Source organism: Fundulus heteroclitus, unplaced genomic scaffold (assembly GCF_011125445.2).
Source record: "Fundulus heteroclitus isolate FHET01 unplaced genomic scaffold, MU-UCD_Fhet_4.1 scaffold_41, whole genome shotgun sequence".
NCBI lineage: Eukaryota > Metazoa > Chordata > Actinopteri > Cyprinodontiformes > Fundulidae > Fundulus > Fundulus heteroclitus.
Genome location: NW_023396824.1, coordinates 2,576,199 through 2,596,931, shown reverse-complemented (window position 1 = coordinate 2,596,931; position 20,733 = coordinate 2,576,199). Strand labels below are relative to the sequence as shown.

General features: G+C 42.2%; 1 protein-coding gene across 1 annotated transcript in view; it reads left to right on the top strand.

Moving 5' to 3' along the window:
* The window catches only part of LOC118560228 (rano class II histocompatibility antigen, A beta chain-like), a 50,161-nt gene that overhangs the window by 16,586 nt on the left and 12,842 nt on the right, over positions 1-20,733 (top strand). The window contains exons 3-5 of the mRNA XM_036131136.1: positions 1,513-1,729; positions 1,818-1,885; positions 1,990-2,103. Of these exons, the coding sequence (XP_035987029.1) occupies positions 1,513-1,729; positions 1,818-1,885; positions 1,990-2,103 (399 nt within the window). The remainder of the gene's footprint in view (positions 1-1,512; positions 1,730-1,817; positions 1,886-1,989; positions 2,104-20,733) is intronic.

Sequence of the window (20,733 nt, the reverse complement as noted above, 5' to 3'; positions counted from 1 at the left end):
CAGTGAGGTAGTCGATGGTCCAGTGAGGTAGTCGATGGTCAGTGAGGCAGTCAATGGTCAGTGAGGTAGTCCATGGTCAGTGAGGTAGTCCATGGTCAGTGAGGTAGTCCATGGTCAGTGAGGTAGTCAATGGTCAGTGAGGTAGTCTATGGTCAGTGAGGTAGTCCATGGTCAGTGAGGTAGTCGATGGTCAGTGAGGTAGTGGATGGTCAGTGAGGTAGTCTATGGTCAGTGAGGTAGTCGATGGTCAGTGAGGTAGTCAATGGTCCAGGCAGCTAGATGTTTGTCCACATCAGCTGGCATAGACGGATTCCTTCACTTCGGTATCTGTTTAAAGGAGAAGTGAGAGACTTATCTTTGAATCGGCTGGCAGTTTCTCCCTATGCCAGGGAGGAACTGAGTTTCAGAAAGGCTTCTTCTCACTTAGCTCATGGCCTTCTCCAGGCCCCATGCATGGCTCATGCAGGCCTTCAGTCGCATGGCTGCTGAGGAAGGAGACCCCACTTCTCCTTGGGAGGCCCAGAGAAGTGCTGGTCATCTGTTGATGGAGGAGTGTGTGGAGGGAATGCTTGGTTTTCTGCGGCCTAGCAGAAACACGCATGTGTGGTCGGGACCGATGTCCATTCAGTAGTCAGATCGTTCAGCTTGTCTGGTGAGAGGAGGTATCCACCGTCTCGTGTCTGTTCTCCTGCAACAGCTGACAAAATTGAACAAAACTTTTTTGACAGTCTATACTTTGCGAATGGTTTGCTCAGCAGTCAGAGTGAAACTTAGCTCTGTTCCAGTGTGTTGTTTATCCGGATTCAGTCAGGGAGGTCCTTCATTGAAGCAGGCAGTCGAGTCTAGCAGACCCTGAATCAAGCATGGCTGGCCCAGCTACATTCCTTCAGATGTCCCAGCAGAGGAGGCCTTATGGCCTCATGGTTTAGCCAGCCTCCCTCTCATCCTTTGTCTAAAGGAGGGAGGAGGTGACGGCTGGTAGCTTTGTCCTGGAGAGGTGATCTGCGAGAGAGGCTCTGAGAGGGTCTGAAGAATGTGTGCTCTCACCTTTATCTGTGGGGAGTGGTCCCCAGCTGGATTCCTGCTGAGAGAGAAGGGGCCGCCCTTTGTGCATGTGGGGGTCTCTTGTTTGCAGCAGGAGTTGAATTCCTTTCGTCATCTCTTCCACTGTTCAGAATTCAATCTTACATCGATTATTTTTCATGGCGGTAATATAGCATAACACTACATTAAATTGTTTTTGCGTACAGTGTAATTTGAATGTCACAAAGTTTGATTTTTCCATTTTAAGCTGTTATAAGGATCTAATATTGCCTGTGAATAATGATCTGTAGAATTAGGCTGATCTGCACTGACTCCTGCTTAACAAGTGTTATATTTGGTCAGATCTTTGTTAGTGTATTACTGAAGGCATTGATCAAGAATGCAATCCTACAGCATCTGAGGCTAAAATAAGAAATGTTATGAATTGATCAATTTAGCAGATAAAAACGACAATCTGACGTTTTCCAGGGAAACCTTACGTTGTACTGAGCTCCACGGCGCCCTCTGGTGGTGGTGGTCAGAACGGCATGCTGGTCTGTGGCGTCTACAGCTTCTTCCCCAAAACCATCAAGGTGACGTGGCTCAGAGACGGACAGGAGGTCACCTCTGATGTCACCACCACCGAGGAGCTGCCAGACGGCGACTGGTACTACCAGGTCCACTCCACCCTGGAGTACACGCCCAGGTAGGTCCTGGTTCTGGTACCACACACAGGTTCTGATCCAGGTTCTGATCCAGGTTCCACTCAGAGCTGCTGGTTCTTGTCTCTGCAGGTCTGGAGAGAAGATCTCCTGCATGGTGGAACATGCTAGCCTGAAGGAACCTCTGATCACCCACTGGAGTAAATACCTGCATGACTCCCCACCTGTCTGGCTCACCTGTCTGTGTCTCACCTGTCTGTGTCTCACCTGTCTGACTGCACCTGTCTCACCTGTGTGTCCTCAGATCCGTCCATGTCTGAGGCAGAGAGGAACAAGATGGCCATCGGAGCTTCAGGACTGATCCTGGGTCTGGTTCTGTCTCTGGCCGGGTTCATCTACTACAAGAGGAAGGCCAGAGGTCAGAACCCTTTCAGAACCAGTTCAATATATAAAAATATTATATAATGACCAATGAGTTAAAAACTGGTATAAATTATGTTTATTTCTATTTGATACCATAGATTTAATTAGTCTGACCTCAGTTTTAGACCAGGATGTGTCCTTTAACTGCTGCCTGAGATCCACAGGACTAATTACCCATGTAGGATTTTTTTCTTTTCTGTACAGCTCTACATCGTATTACAAACACAAAAACAGTGATTAGGCCCTGAAAACGTGGATTTATGAGTCCAGTTTTTCATGAACACTGAATATAAAATCATGTAGTTTCTGTGAAGTGAAGGTGTGTGTGTGGTTTACAGCATATATTATTCACTCAGCTCTGACTGATACCAGTACTAATAACCAGTGTGCGATTTGCAAAAAAAAACAGAGGGGGGGGGGGGGGATCATTTCAAGTGTTTTATAAATGAACATAACAACAAGGTTATGTGGCCTGCATGCTGTCTGGCTGGAGGCAGTCTGTAACCTGTCCTGGGTGGGAGGATGGAGAAATGGGCTGCTGCTGCTTCTTATCTTATGACTCTGCCTGCAAATCTTCATCATCCACATAGCTCTCAACTCTCACGCATTGACCGTGTGACACACGCATTTCATCAATTACACACGCTCACACGCATTACTTTGAAAATCTCAATCTTACAATGAAAATCTCACTCTTGAAACGCACGCGTCCGGACGCTTTCGCGTCATGGCGGAACCAATTTGCGGTACAATGGTTTCCGCACGTCCAGTAGTAGAGGTAACACAGCTGCAAGGACCGCCGCCGCGCAAAAAAGTTCCCTCATCCAAATTGAAACACTTCTACGATCCGTGTTGCGTGCGAATTAAATGGTAAGTCGTCATGTTTTATTACAAACTGTAACATGAAAGTTAAGTCCGTTTAAAAAAGTGACCGTCTTGAATCGACCAACAGCACCCCCCCGGGCCACAATCTCACTCTCAACTGTCGTTAAAAGTTGAGAGGTATGATCATCCACCAAAGTTGGTCCTGTAACATTACCATGGCTGCTTGTCCCGTCATCTACTCTTCACCTTTTCTGTTGATTTTTCAGGCCGAAATATGACAAAATACTTTGTTGACGTTCATGCTGCCACACGTTCTCATTCATTACTTGGTTAGCTAGCAGCTGCTCTTTCAGGTAGCTAGCTAGATCCAGTAGGTTAGACTACTATTTTTAAACTTGTACCATCTACTGTCTGGACTCGGGAGTGGGTATTAGTTTACTTTAACCACTTCGAACAGAAAACGTATTAATACTCTTTAAAAACAGACAACAAAAAATTAAATTAACAAATGTGAAGGACACAAGACACGTATTTATATTAGGGCTTTCAAACGATTAAATTTTATAATTTGAATCCATTAATCACATAATGTTGATAGTTAACTCAAGATTAATTGCAAATTAATTGCATGTTTTATCCTTTTATTTCTGAAAGGGTAATAGCCTGTTTGGGCATTTTAATATGCAATTTTGCAATAATCAATCAATCAATCAATCAATCAATCAATCAATCAATTTTATTAGTCAACTGCAATTTGCATTACAATCGAAATTTCAGTTCCAGTACAACCGTCCATCCAATAAATAACACTAATAAAATATGCTTGTACAAAAAACATTTTTATTTCGTTATTTTTCAAGCACTTTCGAGAATTGAAATGAAAACATCCTAAAATGTTACACTCTGGACTATAATGGCTAAATGACTAATCATGACGCCCTGATGTTTACACAATGTGTAAATGAATTTGTAAATAAATACCATGCGATATATTTTTTTGCCTCTTAAACAAAGATAGACATGGTATTAGGCATTAATAAAAATTTTACATTTCAATAAAGTCATAAGTGTTATTGTTCGTTTTTTCACTCTCTCTGAGCTTTCACACCAACAACAATAATTTCTTTGAATATTTTTGCTTGCTGTTTATATCCATATCCATAGAGTTTAAGCCTGGAAAAAGGTTTTAAATTTCCAGGTCATTCCAGTCTTACACTTTGCTTGTAACTGGGCAGGAGCTTAATACCCTGAAAGAGACTGTTTAGCAACTGTTTAGTAACTCCTGGTCCTTCGTTTGACAACGTGATTCAGCCTTAGTTTGTCAAATACAGAGACAACAAATTAATAAGCATTAAAGTACGGTTTATGGGTTGGGTTTCTGCAATATTCTAATCATGTTAAAAACTCATCTTCAGAACCAATGTCTGCTTAAAATGGTGATCTGCACCAAGTAATCTACTTTCAGCAGTTATCCCCGGTTATTGCACCGTAAACTGCAGAAAATACAGACAGAGTTGCTCTGTCTGCCTTTACTACCGTCGGCTCCTATGGCGGAGGGATATTTCAGCTGGATACAAAGTGTGGGCAGTGCAGGCAGGTCTCATAATAACCGCTGTTTCGTCACTTATTTTAGAGCCCAAATAAGCGATTTCACTTTCAGAAACGTGCCCAAAAAAAACGCAACCTGTGAAATTTACAAGCGACTTTAGAATAAAAGAAGCCCAAAGTCGCATGAAATGAACAGTCTGTGCAACAGTGAGCGCTGGCCTGTTTTGCTACAGTCTCTAGCTCTCTTGAAACTACGGAAAGCGCCGAGGGTAAAAGAAACCTCAGTCCGGCGAGCATGGCGGGGAAAAACATTAGGTAACGGTGTGTGAGTTTTGAAATGCAATTAACGGCGACAAAAAATAAATGTTGGCCATCTTAATAACGCGTTAAAACTGACATCCCTAATTTATATACATTTTTAAAAATCCATATTACTTATTCAGACCAGAGGGGGGGGGGATGTATCCCCCCCAGGGATTAAACATCAATGACCAGAGGGGGGGACGTCACAAACAGGGGGGGGGGGGGGGGAGTAGATCCCCCCCATCCCCCCCAGCAAATCGCACCCAGCTAATAACCATGGTTAAACAAACAAGCGATTTTTATGAATACTTTCACCATCCTTTTTATAATAATAATAATAATAATACATTTTATTTAAAATGCGCCTTTCTAGACACTCAAGTTCATCGTACAGAAGGGTAAAAACAGAATGTCAGAAACAAAATCAAAACAAAAAACATTTAAAAAATAAATAAATAAATAAATACCGAGGCTGGGACAGGGAAATTGATAATTAAAGAGAATAGGCGGTCTTAAACAGATGAGTTTTGAGTTGTGATTTAAAATTTAGAAGTGAGTCCGTGTTTCTAAGTAGGGGTGGTAGAGAGTTCCAGAGGCGGGGGGCAGAGCGGCTGAATGCTCTGCTCCCCATGGTGGTGAGACGGGCGGAAGGGACAGACAGGTGTAAAGCAGATGAGGATCTAAGAGCACAGGAGGGGGTGGGAATGTGCAGGAGGCCTGACAGATAAGGGGGGCTAGGTGGTGAAGGGCCTTGAATGTCACCATGAGAATTTTACATTGAATGCGGAACTGCAAGGGGAGCCAGTGAAGCTGTTGGAGGACCGGGGTGATGTGGTGGGTAGAGGGAGTTCTTGTTATGTTTTTCTATAAAGTCTTTCGAGTTGCCGTCCTTTGGTTTTCATGCGTCGGAGATTTGGGGTGTACCAGGGGGCGGAGACGGAAAAGGAAACAAATCTATCTTTTAGTGGAGCAAGTGAGTCAAGGATATTATGGAGACCAGTGTTGTAGTGGAGGACCAGGTCATCAGGGGTTAGCAGATTATTGAAGTCAAGGAGGCAGGAAGAGTGGATACTTGAAATAAGGGTGGAGGGATCAATGTTCTTTATGTTCCGGAAGGATATGAGGCGGGATGTTTTAGAGATAGAGAGGGTAATATTCACTTCAAATGAGAGGAGAAAATGGTCAGTTATGGGGAGTTCATCAGATGTTATGTTGTGGGGGATGACGCCAGAGCAGCAGATTAAATCCAGAATATGTCCTTTGGAGTGTGTGGGGGTAGTGGTGTATTGCTGACATCCAAAACTCTCTAGGCAGGAAGTAAAGTCTTTGGTGAGAGGCAAATTGGTATTGTCCATGTGGATATTGAAATCACCCAGTAGGATTAAGTTTGGTGATAGAGAGGATAGGTGGGTGAGAAAATCGGCAAACTCTGTTAAAAAGGCACTATTCGGTTTTGGGGGGCGGTAGACAGCAGCAATGATGGTTGGAGTTGGACCAGATAGCTTGCAGACTGTGGATTCAAACGTGCTTGAGACTGGCGCAGATACCGGCGAGACTTTCCAATTCTCGCGATGAATTATCGCGAGACCTCCTCCGCGCCCGGAACCACGGGGTTGAGAGATGTAAACAAACCCATTAGGAGTGGAATCGTTGAGCTGAGAGTATTCTTGGGGCTGTTGCCAGGTCTCGGTTAAACAGAGAAAGTCCAGTTTACGGTCAGTGATGAGGTCCTGAATGAGATGTCCCTTGCTTGTCAGTGAGCGGATGTTAAGCAGAGCAAAGTTGAGTGCAGAGTTGTTGCAGCTGGTGGTGGTGCTAGCCGACCGAGCTAGGCGGGCTAACACGCTGTGGTCGACAGCCCGGCTGCTGGAGCATGGAGGGCGACGAATCCCCTGTCGGGAGCTGGACCAGATGGATTTTATTGCTGTTGAACCGTTGTGGTGGAAACTCCGGCGGGACCCTCGGTGGATGTATCTCCGGCGTGGCTGGAAGGTGATGTCCGGGTGAAGGTGGAGTGCCTCGGGCGCAGGTCCGGGCGAGTGACAGCGGAGCCGGAGCAGGTCAGCGGCTGAATACTGCAGCAAACCCGCCACTTGCAGGTGAGCGGGCAGTAGGAATATCCAGATGCAGACAAGCAGGATGTATGTCCTGTCGGTCCACATTATAAAAAAAAAATGTCAGGTGAGGCTGAAAACGGGGCAGGACAGGTGAGCTACCGATAGTAGCCTAGTTGGGACTCACAACCTGTAGTGCCGATGAATCATGGCTGTATTCTCAGTAAAAAAAACAATTGCACTGTCCGTTAAAAACAATTGCACTGTCTGTTAAAAAGTTACCGGTTAAAAAGTTACCGGTGAGCAAAGGCAGGGAGCAGAAAATACAAAAATTCCGGCAAGCAGCGGCAGCAAGTCGTGCCAGCGTTCACTCAGCGTTGTGGCAGCAGTAAGTGGTATCTGATGATCAAAGGGGTCTATGTGGTTTATACTTCACAATCAACTCAGAAATGTATTCGGGGCAAAGACCATTTTCAATTTTCAATTTTATCTGGTACACCCGCTCAGTTACTAGTTAATATAACAGCCACTCAGCCAATCACATGGGAGGATGGTTAGGGTTAGGGTTAACCCATGAAAGCTGCAGAAACAGAGGAAACAGGAGGCACTGGGACAAACTGAGCTTCATGGCTCTATTTGCACACTTTAAAAACAAGGTTTTGATGTTACTGGGTGCTGTCTGTTGAGTTTAGAGGGGAAAGGACTGAATTCAGGTTGGAAAACAGCTTTGACATGATAAAATGTGGAAAACATGAAACTCTGGTACAGGGCTAAAAATCCAAATATTCAATTTGGTCTTCAGCTAAAATGGTGATCAATTTTATTCCTAATTTTCCTCTAAATTACCCATATGCAACAAATATACCCCTACAGGTATTATGCTTGTAGACATGATCTGTTTAAAACAAGAAATTTAACTTTATTTAATTGATCCAAGTATTTAAATTCATAAGAATAAGTTATTGATTTAAACATCAGTCCTCATGTATGCATCCTTATCAATCCTTATTGATGTTGAAGTGCAGACTGCAGGTAACAGACAAGGCTCTGTATTAGTCACTTTTACTGGTACTTGCAACTGTAAAATTCCTCCATGTTTCTGCAAATGAAGCGTTGATTTAATGAACTCTAAACCAACTCTATAGAGAGAGAGAAATAGGCCCTGCCTATAGCAGCATAACTATAGAGGTAGCTCAGGGTAACATGAGCCACTCTGACTAGAAGCTTTGTCAAAAAGGAAAGTTTTAAGATTAGTCTTAAAAGTAAACGGGGTGTCTGCCTCACGGACCAAAATTGGGAGTTGGTTCCACAGGAGAGGAGCCTGATAGCTAAAGGATCTGCCTCCCATTCTACTTTTAGAGACTCTAGGAACCACCAGCAGACCTGCAGTCTGAGAGCGAAGTGCTGTGGATTTTCTAGTATTGGCCTAATCCTACTTCGCTACTAAAGGCCCATTTTTACCCCGGTTTTAGATTTGGCAATAAATGAGGAAACATTAATCAGAGGTAGAACAGTTTAAATACATATTTAATTCATAGAAATTAAATATGGAGACAGAGTTACATTACCAATTGAGATCTTTCACCGCGCGGTCGAGAAGTCTGTCTGAACTAAGTTTTACCAAGACATTCCTTTTATCAACTTTAAACTCCTCCTGCATGGCTCAGAGGGAGGATGACTGATCTCCTCTCCTTCTGACGACCCCCCTCAGGGCAATAAAACGCCCTGTTCTTCTACCCAGCAACATAGAAGGGAGACACCCCTACTAAGATATATTTTTTAATTCTTAACAACCCCTCTGTTTTGATCTCTTATAGATCAAACCAATAACTAGGCTAAACAAAGTCTATGTCTTGAAACCCTTAAACAAAGTGTAAATAGTAAGATGTAATATTGTAACCCACTGTCCCCTCTGTTGGCGACTTATGAAATCAAATGAAGTTCAAATGTTCCCCTTAAATGTAAAATAACCGAAGTATAAGCTAAAAAGCTACTAAATCTATCTGAATCTCTAACCTACTAGAATTAAGAAAAGTAACCACCTTTATCAGAGAGGTGCAAGGCTAAGATAAATGTGCAACTACCAGAAACTATTATATGATCTAAATATGACTTTAAGAGTCCTAACCTAGATTAACAAAATGTCTTTTTAGAAATAAAGATAACCCATGAAAGCACTACAGTCAGATCAAACCACAGAATAAAAAGATTATCATGCAATGCAAAACCAAGATTCTAACAATACTAATATTGAACACCTTATGAATATGGAACTTATAAGACATATGCAGTGGTTACAAAACTCTCATTTTCTTTTTCTTTTTTACACAATGCATTCAATCGTTGTCATGATGTCTTGCGTCTCGAAGATGTCTTCTTCTCGCCTTTAAAGAAGATGGTTGAAAGAGTCAGTGTTCCAACCGCGGTCTCCACACATCTGTATCTGAATCATTTTATTAAAAATAAAAAACAGAAACAAAATAAAAATCCAGCTGGCTCTCCGTGAGCGGCTCGGCGCATCGAGCTGCCCCGTTGCCGGATGGCACGGGTGGGTGGCAGTTGAAAATCCTTCCAGTCAGCTAGTCTGACCCGAAGGCTGGCCTGTGTTGTTCCCTTGAACCCTCTGTTGCTGGTAAACATGGCTCCTGGAATGTGAAGGGCCCTGACCTCTGGCCCACCACATCTGTCTGTTGGTGACCTTAGCGCGCACTCCTTCGAGGTTGGGGGTTGGTGGACTCCCTTCACATTTCTCCTAATTTTATGTCTCCTGAAACTTACACGACAATCGTTTAAATATCAAATGTCGTGTGCTACCTGTAATTCCGGAGGTTGACTTCGGTCCCGAAAAGCTCCTTTCAGTCATATGGAAACATATCCTGTAATGAAATTAACTGAACACTCCCACAAGAAACACACTTCACAGCTGTTTCACCCAATTTCCAATTTCGTCTGTGCACAGAATTTTAGCCAGTTGTGTTTAGAATTCTCCCCATAAAGCCTTACCACCTTCCATTGTTCCATCTCCAGCCCATGGGAAACCTATTTTATAAATGTAATAGTTAATGAGACATTTTATCGCAATTTCACTTTCTCCATCCTTACGCTGTCCTGTAAGAAAATGCAGCAACCACACAAATACGTTAATCTCTGGTGAAGATCGCCTTGTCTGTAAAATCAAAGATTAGTTAATGCAGTTTTGAAATCCAAGTACAGTAACGAGACGCATATGGGGCCCGTCTCATTTCACCCGGTCGAGGATTTGGCACAAAGAGAAGAGACAGTGAATTCAGAGGCAAAAACAACAGTTAAACATATATTTATTACAACTTGGAATTCCAAAGTGGGAGACACAAACTTTATCACTGCATCAGATACCTTAAGTTCTCTGCCTGGGTCTGAAGCCTGTCTCAAAACGTACACATTGTTCCTTCCTTTTCAAACTTACATAGGCAAGGCAAGGCAAGGCAAATTTATTTATATAGCACAATTCAGTACAAGACAATACAAAGTGCTTTACATGATTAAGATATAGCAAAATAATAAAATGTAGATAGAAAATAGAATAAAAGCAAGTAGGGATAGAATGTAGTAACAAAAAAGAACATTAAAAACAGTAAAACTGTTTAACTAGAACAGTCAAAGGCAATTTTAAACAAATGTGTTTTTAATCTTGATTTAAAAGAACTCAGGCTTTCCGCACTTTTACAGTTTTCTGGAAGTTTGTTCCAGATAAGCGGAGCATAGGAACTAAATGCTGCTTCTCCATGTTTGGTTCTGGTTCTAGGTATGCAGAGTAGGCTGGAGCCAGAAGACCTTAGTGGTCTGGAGGGTTGATACACTGATAACAAGTCTGTGATGTATTTAGGTGCTAAGCCATTTAGGGATTTATAGACTAACAGAAGTATTTTAAAGTCTATTCTCTGAGATACAGGGAGCCAGTGTAAGGACTTTAGAACTGGGGTGATGTGCTCTACTTTCTTAGTCTTAGTGAGGACGCGGGCAGCAGCGTTCTGGATCACCTGCAGCTGTCTGATCCACTTTTTAGGCAGACCTGTGAAAACACCGTTGCAGTAATCAATTCTACTAAATATAAACGCATGGATTAGTTTTTCTAGATCCTGCTGAGACATTAGTCCTTTAATCCTAGAAATGTTCTCCAGGTGATAGAAACCCAACCTTGTAACTGTCTTTAGATGCTTTTGGAGGTTCAGGTCTGAGTCCATCACTACTCCCAGATTTCGGGCCTGATCAGTGGTTTTTAGCTGAAGCGACTGAAGCTGTGTGCTAACTTTTGATCTCTCCTCTATTGGTCCAAAGATTATTACTTGAGTTTTGTTTTTATTTAGTTGAAGAAAATTTTGGCACATCCACGTATTGATTTCTTCTAGGCATTTACTCAGTGAACTGGTTTATAGTCACCTGGTGACATGGTGATGTAGAGCTGTGTGTCGTCTGCATAGTTATGGTAGCTGATGTTGTTATTTTTTATGATCTGAGCTAGAGGGAGCATGTAGATATTGAATAGGAGGGGACCCAGGATGGACCCTTGGGGAACCCCACATGTGATTTTTGTCATCTCTGATGTAAAGTTACCTACTGATACAAAAAATTCCCTGTCCTTTAAGTAGGATTTAAACCAGTTGAGAGCTGTAGCAGAGAGGCCGACCCAGTTCTCCAGGCCAAGCGGGGGCTGGACCAACCTTCTTTTTTCTAAGTTTCTGCTGAGAACATCTGTTTCCTAACCTTTGACCGTTAAATGTAAACTAGCTTGGTTCCTTGGAGTTGACTAAACAATGTAAAGCCTCATGCAAGCATTTTTAACAGCATTATCTGCTCACAAGACTGTCATATGGCCTCGGTGCATCCTGTTCCCGACACATGCCCACTGAAGTGTGAATCCAACCTTTGTTCTACATACATCCTCATCTGTTTAGGTCACTGGGTTAAAGTTAACATCTATATTACTTTAAGCTACACTATTATATGTAAGTGATTATATTTCCATAACACTGTTATCCTGTAAGAATGTCAGAATGTTCTCTGGATTAAAGATTAAAGATTACCATCCATCACACCACTCCACACAAAACCTTTCAGCACGTCACCACACTTTGAATCCTATTTTAACAGGGTCTTTAATAAAATCAATTTAGTTATACATCAAGTTACCCTCTGTTTATCTCTGTTTTATCCAGTTTTTTCTAGTTCCTATAGTTTTTCTATTTAATTTAACATTCACTTTATTGTCCTGCTTAAACTGTTTAAGCCTTTTTCCAAGAACCCCCCTCATAGAATCTGTTTCTAGCAGATACGTGGTATCTGACACTTGCCCACTAAATCTAATTTATAGTTCCGGCCTGTTTTGGGAGTCACTTAAACCAACATTCCAGAGAGCCATGGGTAAGGTCTTTTGTGGGGGGTTTCTTTTTGTTTAAACAACCGTTATCTGATTTACAACGCAGTTACATACCTCCGTGGGGTCCTGCACAAGAACCCTTCCTCCAAATTACTTGTGCCAAGGGTTGATATAAAGTTTAAGATCTATATAACTTTAAGATACAGTGTTATCATATAAACGTTTATGTCATATCCCTCTGCTTGGAACAAAATTAATTTTGTTACAAAACATTAACAAAGAATAGTATTATCCATCACAGGGAATCAATTAACTGCAAATAATTATCTGAATTGAAGTATGAAAAACACTGCCCTATATCCTGGATTCAGATAAAAACATAATGCAATTTCATAATCCCACAGATCTGCAAGAAGTCCTCCAAAAGTTGTGTAAAATCAGTGTACCCATTGAAATGATGACTGATGGTATGAGAATGCTGAATGTTCCAAGGTACTTACATACTGATAAAATATTGGGTTTTGCCTGAATAAAACACCTGGTAACGGCAAATTCTGGTGAAATTCTGGTACATTGTAGCAGGCAACAGTTATACGTACAATAGAAAAATCTCAATACTTGTGAGCTAATAAGAAATAACCTAACTAATTTGTGTAACCTAAAAAGCGTGACTCTGCAATGAATAGTATTTGGTTGAAAAACAAGACGTCTCACCCAGAACACCGCTGTGCATGCTAGCGAGAGGCCCCCATGTCGTAAAAGCTGATAAGAACTTCCAGTCTGTAAATTTATGGCGTGCAGCTGTGAGCATGCAGCATCACAGAACCCTAAACGTGAAAAATATCCCCACCCCAGTGGATTTTCTGCTAATAATTGTGATAGTAAAATACACCTTCTGCTGTCAATTATGAGCTATACGGTCCTGGACATAATAGAATTAAAACTCATGTTTAAAAGGAACATATCAGTTACATAGTAAAACATTTTAAGAGACAGTAGTATATTTTTCAAAACTGCAAACCTGTACTGCTGGTATCTGCTCAATCGGCTGCCTTAAGAAGTTATTACCTGCACCAATCCATTTGCCTAGAAGCTCAAGAGTTGGAGACACAGATAAAATATGAGAAATCACATTCCATTAAATTTGGTAAGAAGTATATTGGTAGAAAGAACTGTGTATGTTTTACCTGAAAAATGTTTGATACCAGGCTGCGGCACCTGAGATGGACTCGGATTGTCATGCAACAGATCAGACAAACATGAGATCAGAGTTAAGACTTCATATTCAAAGGCTTCCATGCGTGGAACTGTACATCTCTTCCCCCAGTGTGGCAGTAGGTCGCTGCAATGTCTCTGCGAGCACCTCAGTGACAAAGTCTCAGTCCACGACTTAGAAACTTGATGAAGTATGCAGCTTCAATGTGTGCAGAAAGTCCATACAGTCATGTTTCTTGACAGCTTGTGATCAGCACTGTTCATGGGCGTTGGCCATTTTTCCATGGTGTTTAAACATAGTTCATGGGAGCGTTATCCCCTGGTTGGGGTACTGACCTTCTGGATGTGAGATCGTATTGGGACTTCATGCCAGGATTTGGTGATGCGAAACAGTCCCTGGCCCAGTGCCCAGAGAGACCACATTTAAAGCAGATGTCCGTAGATGGTCGAAAAGTTCTGACATGTCCACCCCGTCTACTCGGTCTCCTGGTCCTTTCTCCATGTCTGCACTGACTGTCACAATGAGATCTGCGTCCATACACAGGAACAACAAATCTGGAATCAAATAAAGAATAGAGAGGCGGAGGAGGTGGCCCCCCTCCATGAATGAAATTAGACTGTGGTGGAACCGTCAGGGTCTGAGCACCACATGGGACACCCGCAGAGACATTTCTTTGTGTCATCTCCTGCTTTCTCTTGGTCACTTTCCGCTTTGCTTCTAGTAATTGTAATTCAAGTAATTGAAGTTGCAAGTCCTCTAAGTCTTGCTTCGACTTCCTGTCCTCCCTTTGAGCCACATGCAAATAGTCGATCAAACAGGTTTCCCAGCGAGCATACGAATACCCAGGTATATCAGGATTTTGTTTCATAAGCAGGGACACTAAAGAAGGAACCCCATCCAAAACTGCCCCTCTAAATAATTCACCCAGATTGGAGCAATTTGTTTTTGGATCCACAACCGTGTGTTTGATCCATTTCTCTGCAGCTTGAGTTATGTAATCTGCAGGACGCTGTTGTGGATCCCAGTCAAATTTAAGAAGCTCAACTGATGTGGATAATGGAAAGTGTTGTACAATTGCATCTTCCAAGTAAGAAATTACTGAAGACAATAAAGTTTCATCAGGCATGTGGGACGATTGAGCAACATTTTCAATGACAGCAAGTACAGACGCAGACACAGAAAGTCTTAAAATGGCTCTAAAATCACAGAGAGCCAGTTGCAAGCCTTTGGTTAAATTTTGTAATTCAGCCAGCCATGTTCGACCACCAGCACTGATACTGGGGAGTTTATTCACCAGAAGTTGCGTGTTACCAAGTGAACAACTAGAAAACTCCTGTGTTCTTAAATTACTGTGTGACAAGGGCATCTGCATTTCGTGGGACTTTGAAAATGCGATTACATATAATGAATAGTTTGGGGACCGTCCTGTGATGATCCCGTAATATCTTCTGTATCTACTAGTTTATGCCGTTCTGCAATATCAGTATCTATAATAAAACAATGCAAACCATTAACATTAGTCATAAATTCCTCAATTTTAGCTGCTTCTTTTGAGGATAACTTCAAAACTGACTCATGACTAAATGCAGGGTTAACAAAATCGGTCAAATCAACCGCAATATCAGTTTGCACACACTATTAAGGTACAGTTTAACCCAACTTTTAACTCTGTTTAGTTCTGCTTACTGTGGTTTTCCCAGGCCTGCAAATGAGCAAAAGCTGATAGGATTTACTACTCTCTATTAAACAGCTAGATTGAAGTCTGACGGATTATATCTATTTATTTATCTATTATAACCAGGGCTATCAAACAACGAAAACCTTTTAATCACTATTTAATCGCAAATTATATTTCATGTCTGAAAGTATATACATTCATTAGGCATTTTAAAACGCTATTTTGCAAATGCTAGTTAAAATTACACTCTTACAGAAGGCATTTTCCCTTTTTTGTTTCTTCCCAATTTATAATGCCTCAAACAGATGTTTAATGTTCTGCCAAATTTTTAACAACTTTCCCAAACTTCTAACCACTTACTAACTTTTAGACTACAGTTTAAAATAAAAATTTTCTCCAAAACTCACCAAGATGCAGCTGTTCATGCTTTCCAATGTAACTCACCCAATCAGCTTGCAACCAATACCTCAAATCGCTTGTCTGCATTGAAACTTGTCCTGCACTTTAACAAACATCATTAATGCATCAACCTTTTTTCCAATGATTCCCAAATTCCCCTTTAGTTTTTATTTTCACCCATATTTTTACTTATCACTTTTTACTTAACAAAATTAAATCTGCCCCCCAGTCACTGCTCTTATCTTGAGGCCCACGCACGTGGAGAAATTCACACCCTCATGAAGACACACACACAGACAAACCCCCACTCTCTGCAGATCGCAGGCCCCACCAGTTTCTCTCACACAACATGGATCCCATTCACAACCGAGACATTCAAAATATTAGACAAGACGTAACAAACATAACATTTTAAGACAGACAGCCTGGCGTGTCACAGAGAGACCCTCGTCCCTTGAGTAGTCGACGAAACGTATCCTTATTTTAAAATCTCCTCGTCTGACCGTCGTGTATCAGAACCTAGTTCTGATACTAGAAAACAATTTAATTGTTCTCCTGGGGCCCCTTTTTAATCTCTTTTCTTTCTTTCTCTATTACAAACCTATCCCCTGCTTCTTTATGAGCGTCCCAAGTTCTCAAGAGGTAGCACAACACCTCAGCCCTAAAATTACCAGTTTGTCAGTCTGGTTTTCGTTTGGCCAATTCTTCCGAACATATCCTTTTTTTTGTCTATGTTTTTATCTTTTTTATTTCGTTTTATTTTATTTTTCGCCTTACCATTTCAAGGCTTCTTGGCATTTAAGTTAGTATCCAATTCAACGTTTTTCTGACGTGAACAAACACATAAATTCAATCATTTCTCGGTTTTAACATAAATTCCATTCAAACCTCTCACACTAGTTGCTCTGTTCAACCTCTGATATTTTGAGAAGAAAGCGTCTCACTTACAGCAACACTTAATTTGGCCTAGATCTAATCTTTAGCCAATAGGAGAATCAAAATCTCCTTACTTTTTTCGGGTCGACCCTGTTTTGCTGTAAGTGATTACTTCTTCGTGCCCAAATTCAAAATGTTCCTCCACTTAATGTCAACTCTGGGTCACGGCTAACCATATTGTGGATTTTCTAGTATTGGCCTAATCGTACTTCGCTACTAAAGGCCCATTTTTACCCCGGTTTTAGATTTGGCAATAAATGAGGAAACATTGATCAGAGGTAGAACAGTTTAAATACATATTTAATTCATAGAAATTAAATATGGAGACGGAGTTACATTACCAATCGAGATCTTTCACCGCACGGTCGAGAAGTCTGTCTGAACTAAGTTTTACCAAGACATTCCTTTTATCAACTTTAAACTCCTCCTGCATGGCTCAGAGGGAGGATGACTGATCTGCTCTCCTTCTGACCACCCCCCTCAGGGCAATAAAATGCCCTGTTCTTCTACCCAGCAACATAGAAGGGAGACACCCCTACTAAGATATATTTTTTAATTCTTAACAGTGCTCTGTTAGGAACATACGGGGTAATCAGAGCTCTGATATATGATGGAGCTTGATTATTAAGGGTTTTATATGTTAGAAGAATTTTTAATTCTATTCTTGATTTAACAGTAAGCCAATGAAGGGAAGCTAAAATTGGAGAAATATGATCCCTCTTGTTGATTTTCATCAGAACTCTTGCTGCAGAATTTTTGGATCAGCTGAAAGCTTTGAACTGCATTTTGTGGACTTCCTGATAGTAAAGAATTACAATAGTCCAGCCTTGAAGTAACAAATGCATGGACCAGTTTTTCAGCACCATCCCTGGACAGAATGTTTCTAATTTTGGCGATATTCCTGAGGTGAAAAAAGGAAACTCTGGAAACCTGTTTAATATGGGATTTAAATGACATGTCTTGGTCAAAAACACCAAGATTTTTTACTTTATTACCAGAGGCCAAGTTAATGCCATCCAGATTAAGTGATTGATTAAGAAGTTTATTTTTTGAGGACTCTGGTCCAAAGATTACAACTTCGGTCTTGTCAGAATTTAAATGCAGGAAATTTAAAGTCATCCAGCTTTTGATGTCATCAAGACATGACTGCAGTCGAAGTAACTGATTGGATTCATCAGGATTTATGGATAAATATGGCTGAGTGTCATCAGCATAACAGTGGAAATTAATCCCATGCTGTCTGATAATTTTGCCAATCGGAAGCATATATGTAGTAAATAGAATTGGTCCAAGGACTGAACCCTGTGGTACTCCACAGGTGACCCTAGAGTTTGAGGAAGATTTATTATTAACATGAACAAACTGGAATCTGTCCGACAGATAAGATTTAAACCAGCCTAATGCTTTCCCCTTAATCCCTACAGTATGTTCAAGTCTTTGTAGGAGAATATTGTGATCAACTGTATCAAACGCAGCACTGAGATCTAACAGGACAAGTATAGACACAAGTCCATTATCTGAGGCCATGAGAATATCATTAGTGATCTTCACCAGAGCTGTTTCAGTGCTATGATGAGCTCTGAAGCCTGACTGAAACTCCTCAAGTAGGTCATTGCTTTGTAAATGTTCACAAAGTTGATTAGCAACTACTTTCTCAAGAATTTTAGATAAGAAAAGAAGATTAGATATAGGTCTGTAGTTTACTAACTCATCTTGATCAAGAGAAGGTTTCTTAAGTAAAGGTTTAATAACAGCTACTTTAAAAGCCTGTGGTACACATCCATTTACTAAGGATAGTGTCAGGTTCAAACACCTAAAACATTCATTAACAACACAAGAAGGAGAGACAACAATGAGATTGATTTTCAAATAATCTTGCAAGGAGATCGAACGGAGATGCTTAATACAGATGTCCAAATCCGATCTGAAGCAAATCCGTCGCCCCCTCTCTATTTATTAGGAAAGGGAATCCCTGGTTCCATTTTGAATCTAAGGGGTAGGGATAAGCAAAATAACTGTGACCTTCCAGATAAAACCAAGCAGTTCACACAGTGCAGCACTCCAGATGGCTGAGTAGAGTTCATAAAAACACTTATCATAGTCACAACATATTTCTCTGCTTTCTGCAGGCCTTCTGCAACTATAAGAGAGAGATCTAAAACTTAAAACTTCTTAGTAGTAAAGAGTAAATATATATGATAAATACAATGAAAATACTAAATAACATAAAATATGTGGACATAGTAATAATAATTCTATCAGATAGATTAATCATGTCTAAAATAGGGCCACTGATCAGAGGGAATACCTCCTTAAACAACTTGGTTGGGATTGGGTCTAACATACAGGTAGAAGGTTTAGATGAAGCTAAAATTTTTAGATAGCTCAGAAAGCTCTACTGCTTCTAAACAGTTCAAACACTGTGCAGGTTCTAAAGATTCCTCCAATGCTGCCTCACTTACTGAGGACAAGGTAATCATGTTTGGGAGGATGCCAATTATTTTATTTTTAATGGAATCAATTTTATTTATGAAGATTCCCATAAAATCATTACTGCTAAGAGCTAAGGGAATGGATGGATCAACATCTATTCACACACACACTGCAGCAAGCACTGCACTGGCAATCATCTTTTACATGTCTATTGTAAAATAGTGTAAAGTACAACTTTGCCTAAACAATGACAGACACAATTTTGGTGTTTACCACGATGCAAAATAAATGGCTGTAAAAAGTTGTAGGTTAAAAAGAACTACAGGAAAAACTGCCTGAAGTGTTCTTTAGTTTCTAGATGTTATGGACTGTCATGATTTGTCTTTGGATGAACCCGGACACAGCACGCACACACAGAGCTAGTTCTTGAAGTGAGTTTTATTGTACAGAATGGAGGGTTAATGACGAGAGGAACCAGAGTGTTTATGGACGGAGATGAAGGGTGCAGAAGCTGGCTGACAGGAGGAGTGCGGGGAGACTGACCGGGAGGAGACTCTGGAGCAGAGGACTTGAGACCGTGAAACAGCTGCGGAACCGGAGAGCGGGGAACTGTTGCAGAACTTGAGAGCCTGGAGCTGAGTTGCAGAACTTGGGAGCCAGCGAACCGAAGGCTAGAGAACATGGGGAATCTAAGGCTGAAAACTCGGGGAACCAAAAGGGATGGAGAACACGGAGGACCGAAGGCTAGAGGACAAGGGAAATCTAAAGCTAAAAAAACACTGGGAACCAAAGGGCTAGAGAACACTGGGGAACCAAAGGGGCTAGAGAACACTGGGGAACCAAAGGGGCCAAGAGACACGGAGGAACCAAAGGGGCCAAGAGACACGGAGGAACCAAAGGGGCCAGAGAACACAGACGTGCCAGAGCACAACCAGGGCGCGGCACATCAGGGGAAAGAGCGAGCGCAACACAGCGCCAAAGGGAAAGAGCGAGCGCAACACAGCGCCAAAGGGAAGGAACGGGCGCAACACAGCGCCAAAGGGAAGGAACAGGCGCACACAACGCCAAAGGGAAGGAACGGGCGTATGGAAACGCCAAAGGGAAGGAACGGGCGTGTGGAAACACCAAAGGGAAGGAACGGGCGTGTGGAAACGCCAAAGGGAAGGAACGGGCGTATGGAAACGCCAAGGGCAAGGAACGGGCGTACACAACGCCAAAGGGAAGGAACGGGTGTACACAACGCCAAAGGGAAGGAACGGGCGTACACAACGCCAAAGGGAAGGACAGGCGGACTGATACGTTAGGGCTCAACAGCGTAAGGGAACGCTGGGGCACAACTAACGCACAGAGACGCCAGGGGAAAGAACGGGCGTGCGAAAACGCCAAGGAACGGGCGTATGGAAATGCCAAGGAACGGGCGTATGGAACCGCCAAGGGGAAGGAACGGGCATATGGAAACGCCAAGGGGATGGAACGGGCGTGTGGAAACGCCAAGGGGAAGGAACGGGCGTGTGGAAACGCCAAGGGGAAGGAACGGGCAAATGGAAACGCCAAGGGGAAGGAACGGGCGTATGGAAACGCCAAGTGGAAGGAACGGGCGTATGGAAACGCCAAGGGGAAGGAACGGGCGTATGGAAACGCCAAGGGGAAGGAACGGGCGTATGAAAACGCCAAGGGGAAGGAACAGGCCTATGGAAACGCCAAGGGAAGACACCGCCGGAGCGTAAGGGAACGCTGGGGCACAACTAACGCACAGAGACGCCAGGGGAAAGAACGGGCGTGCGAAAACGCCAAGGAACGGGCGTATGGAAACGCCAAGGGGATGGAACGGGCGTGTGGAACCGCCAAGGGGATGGAACGGGCGTGTGGAAACGCCA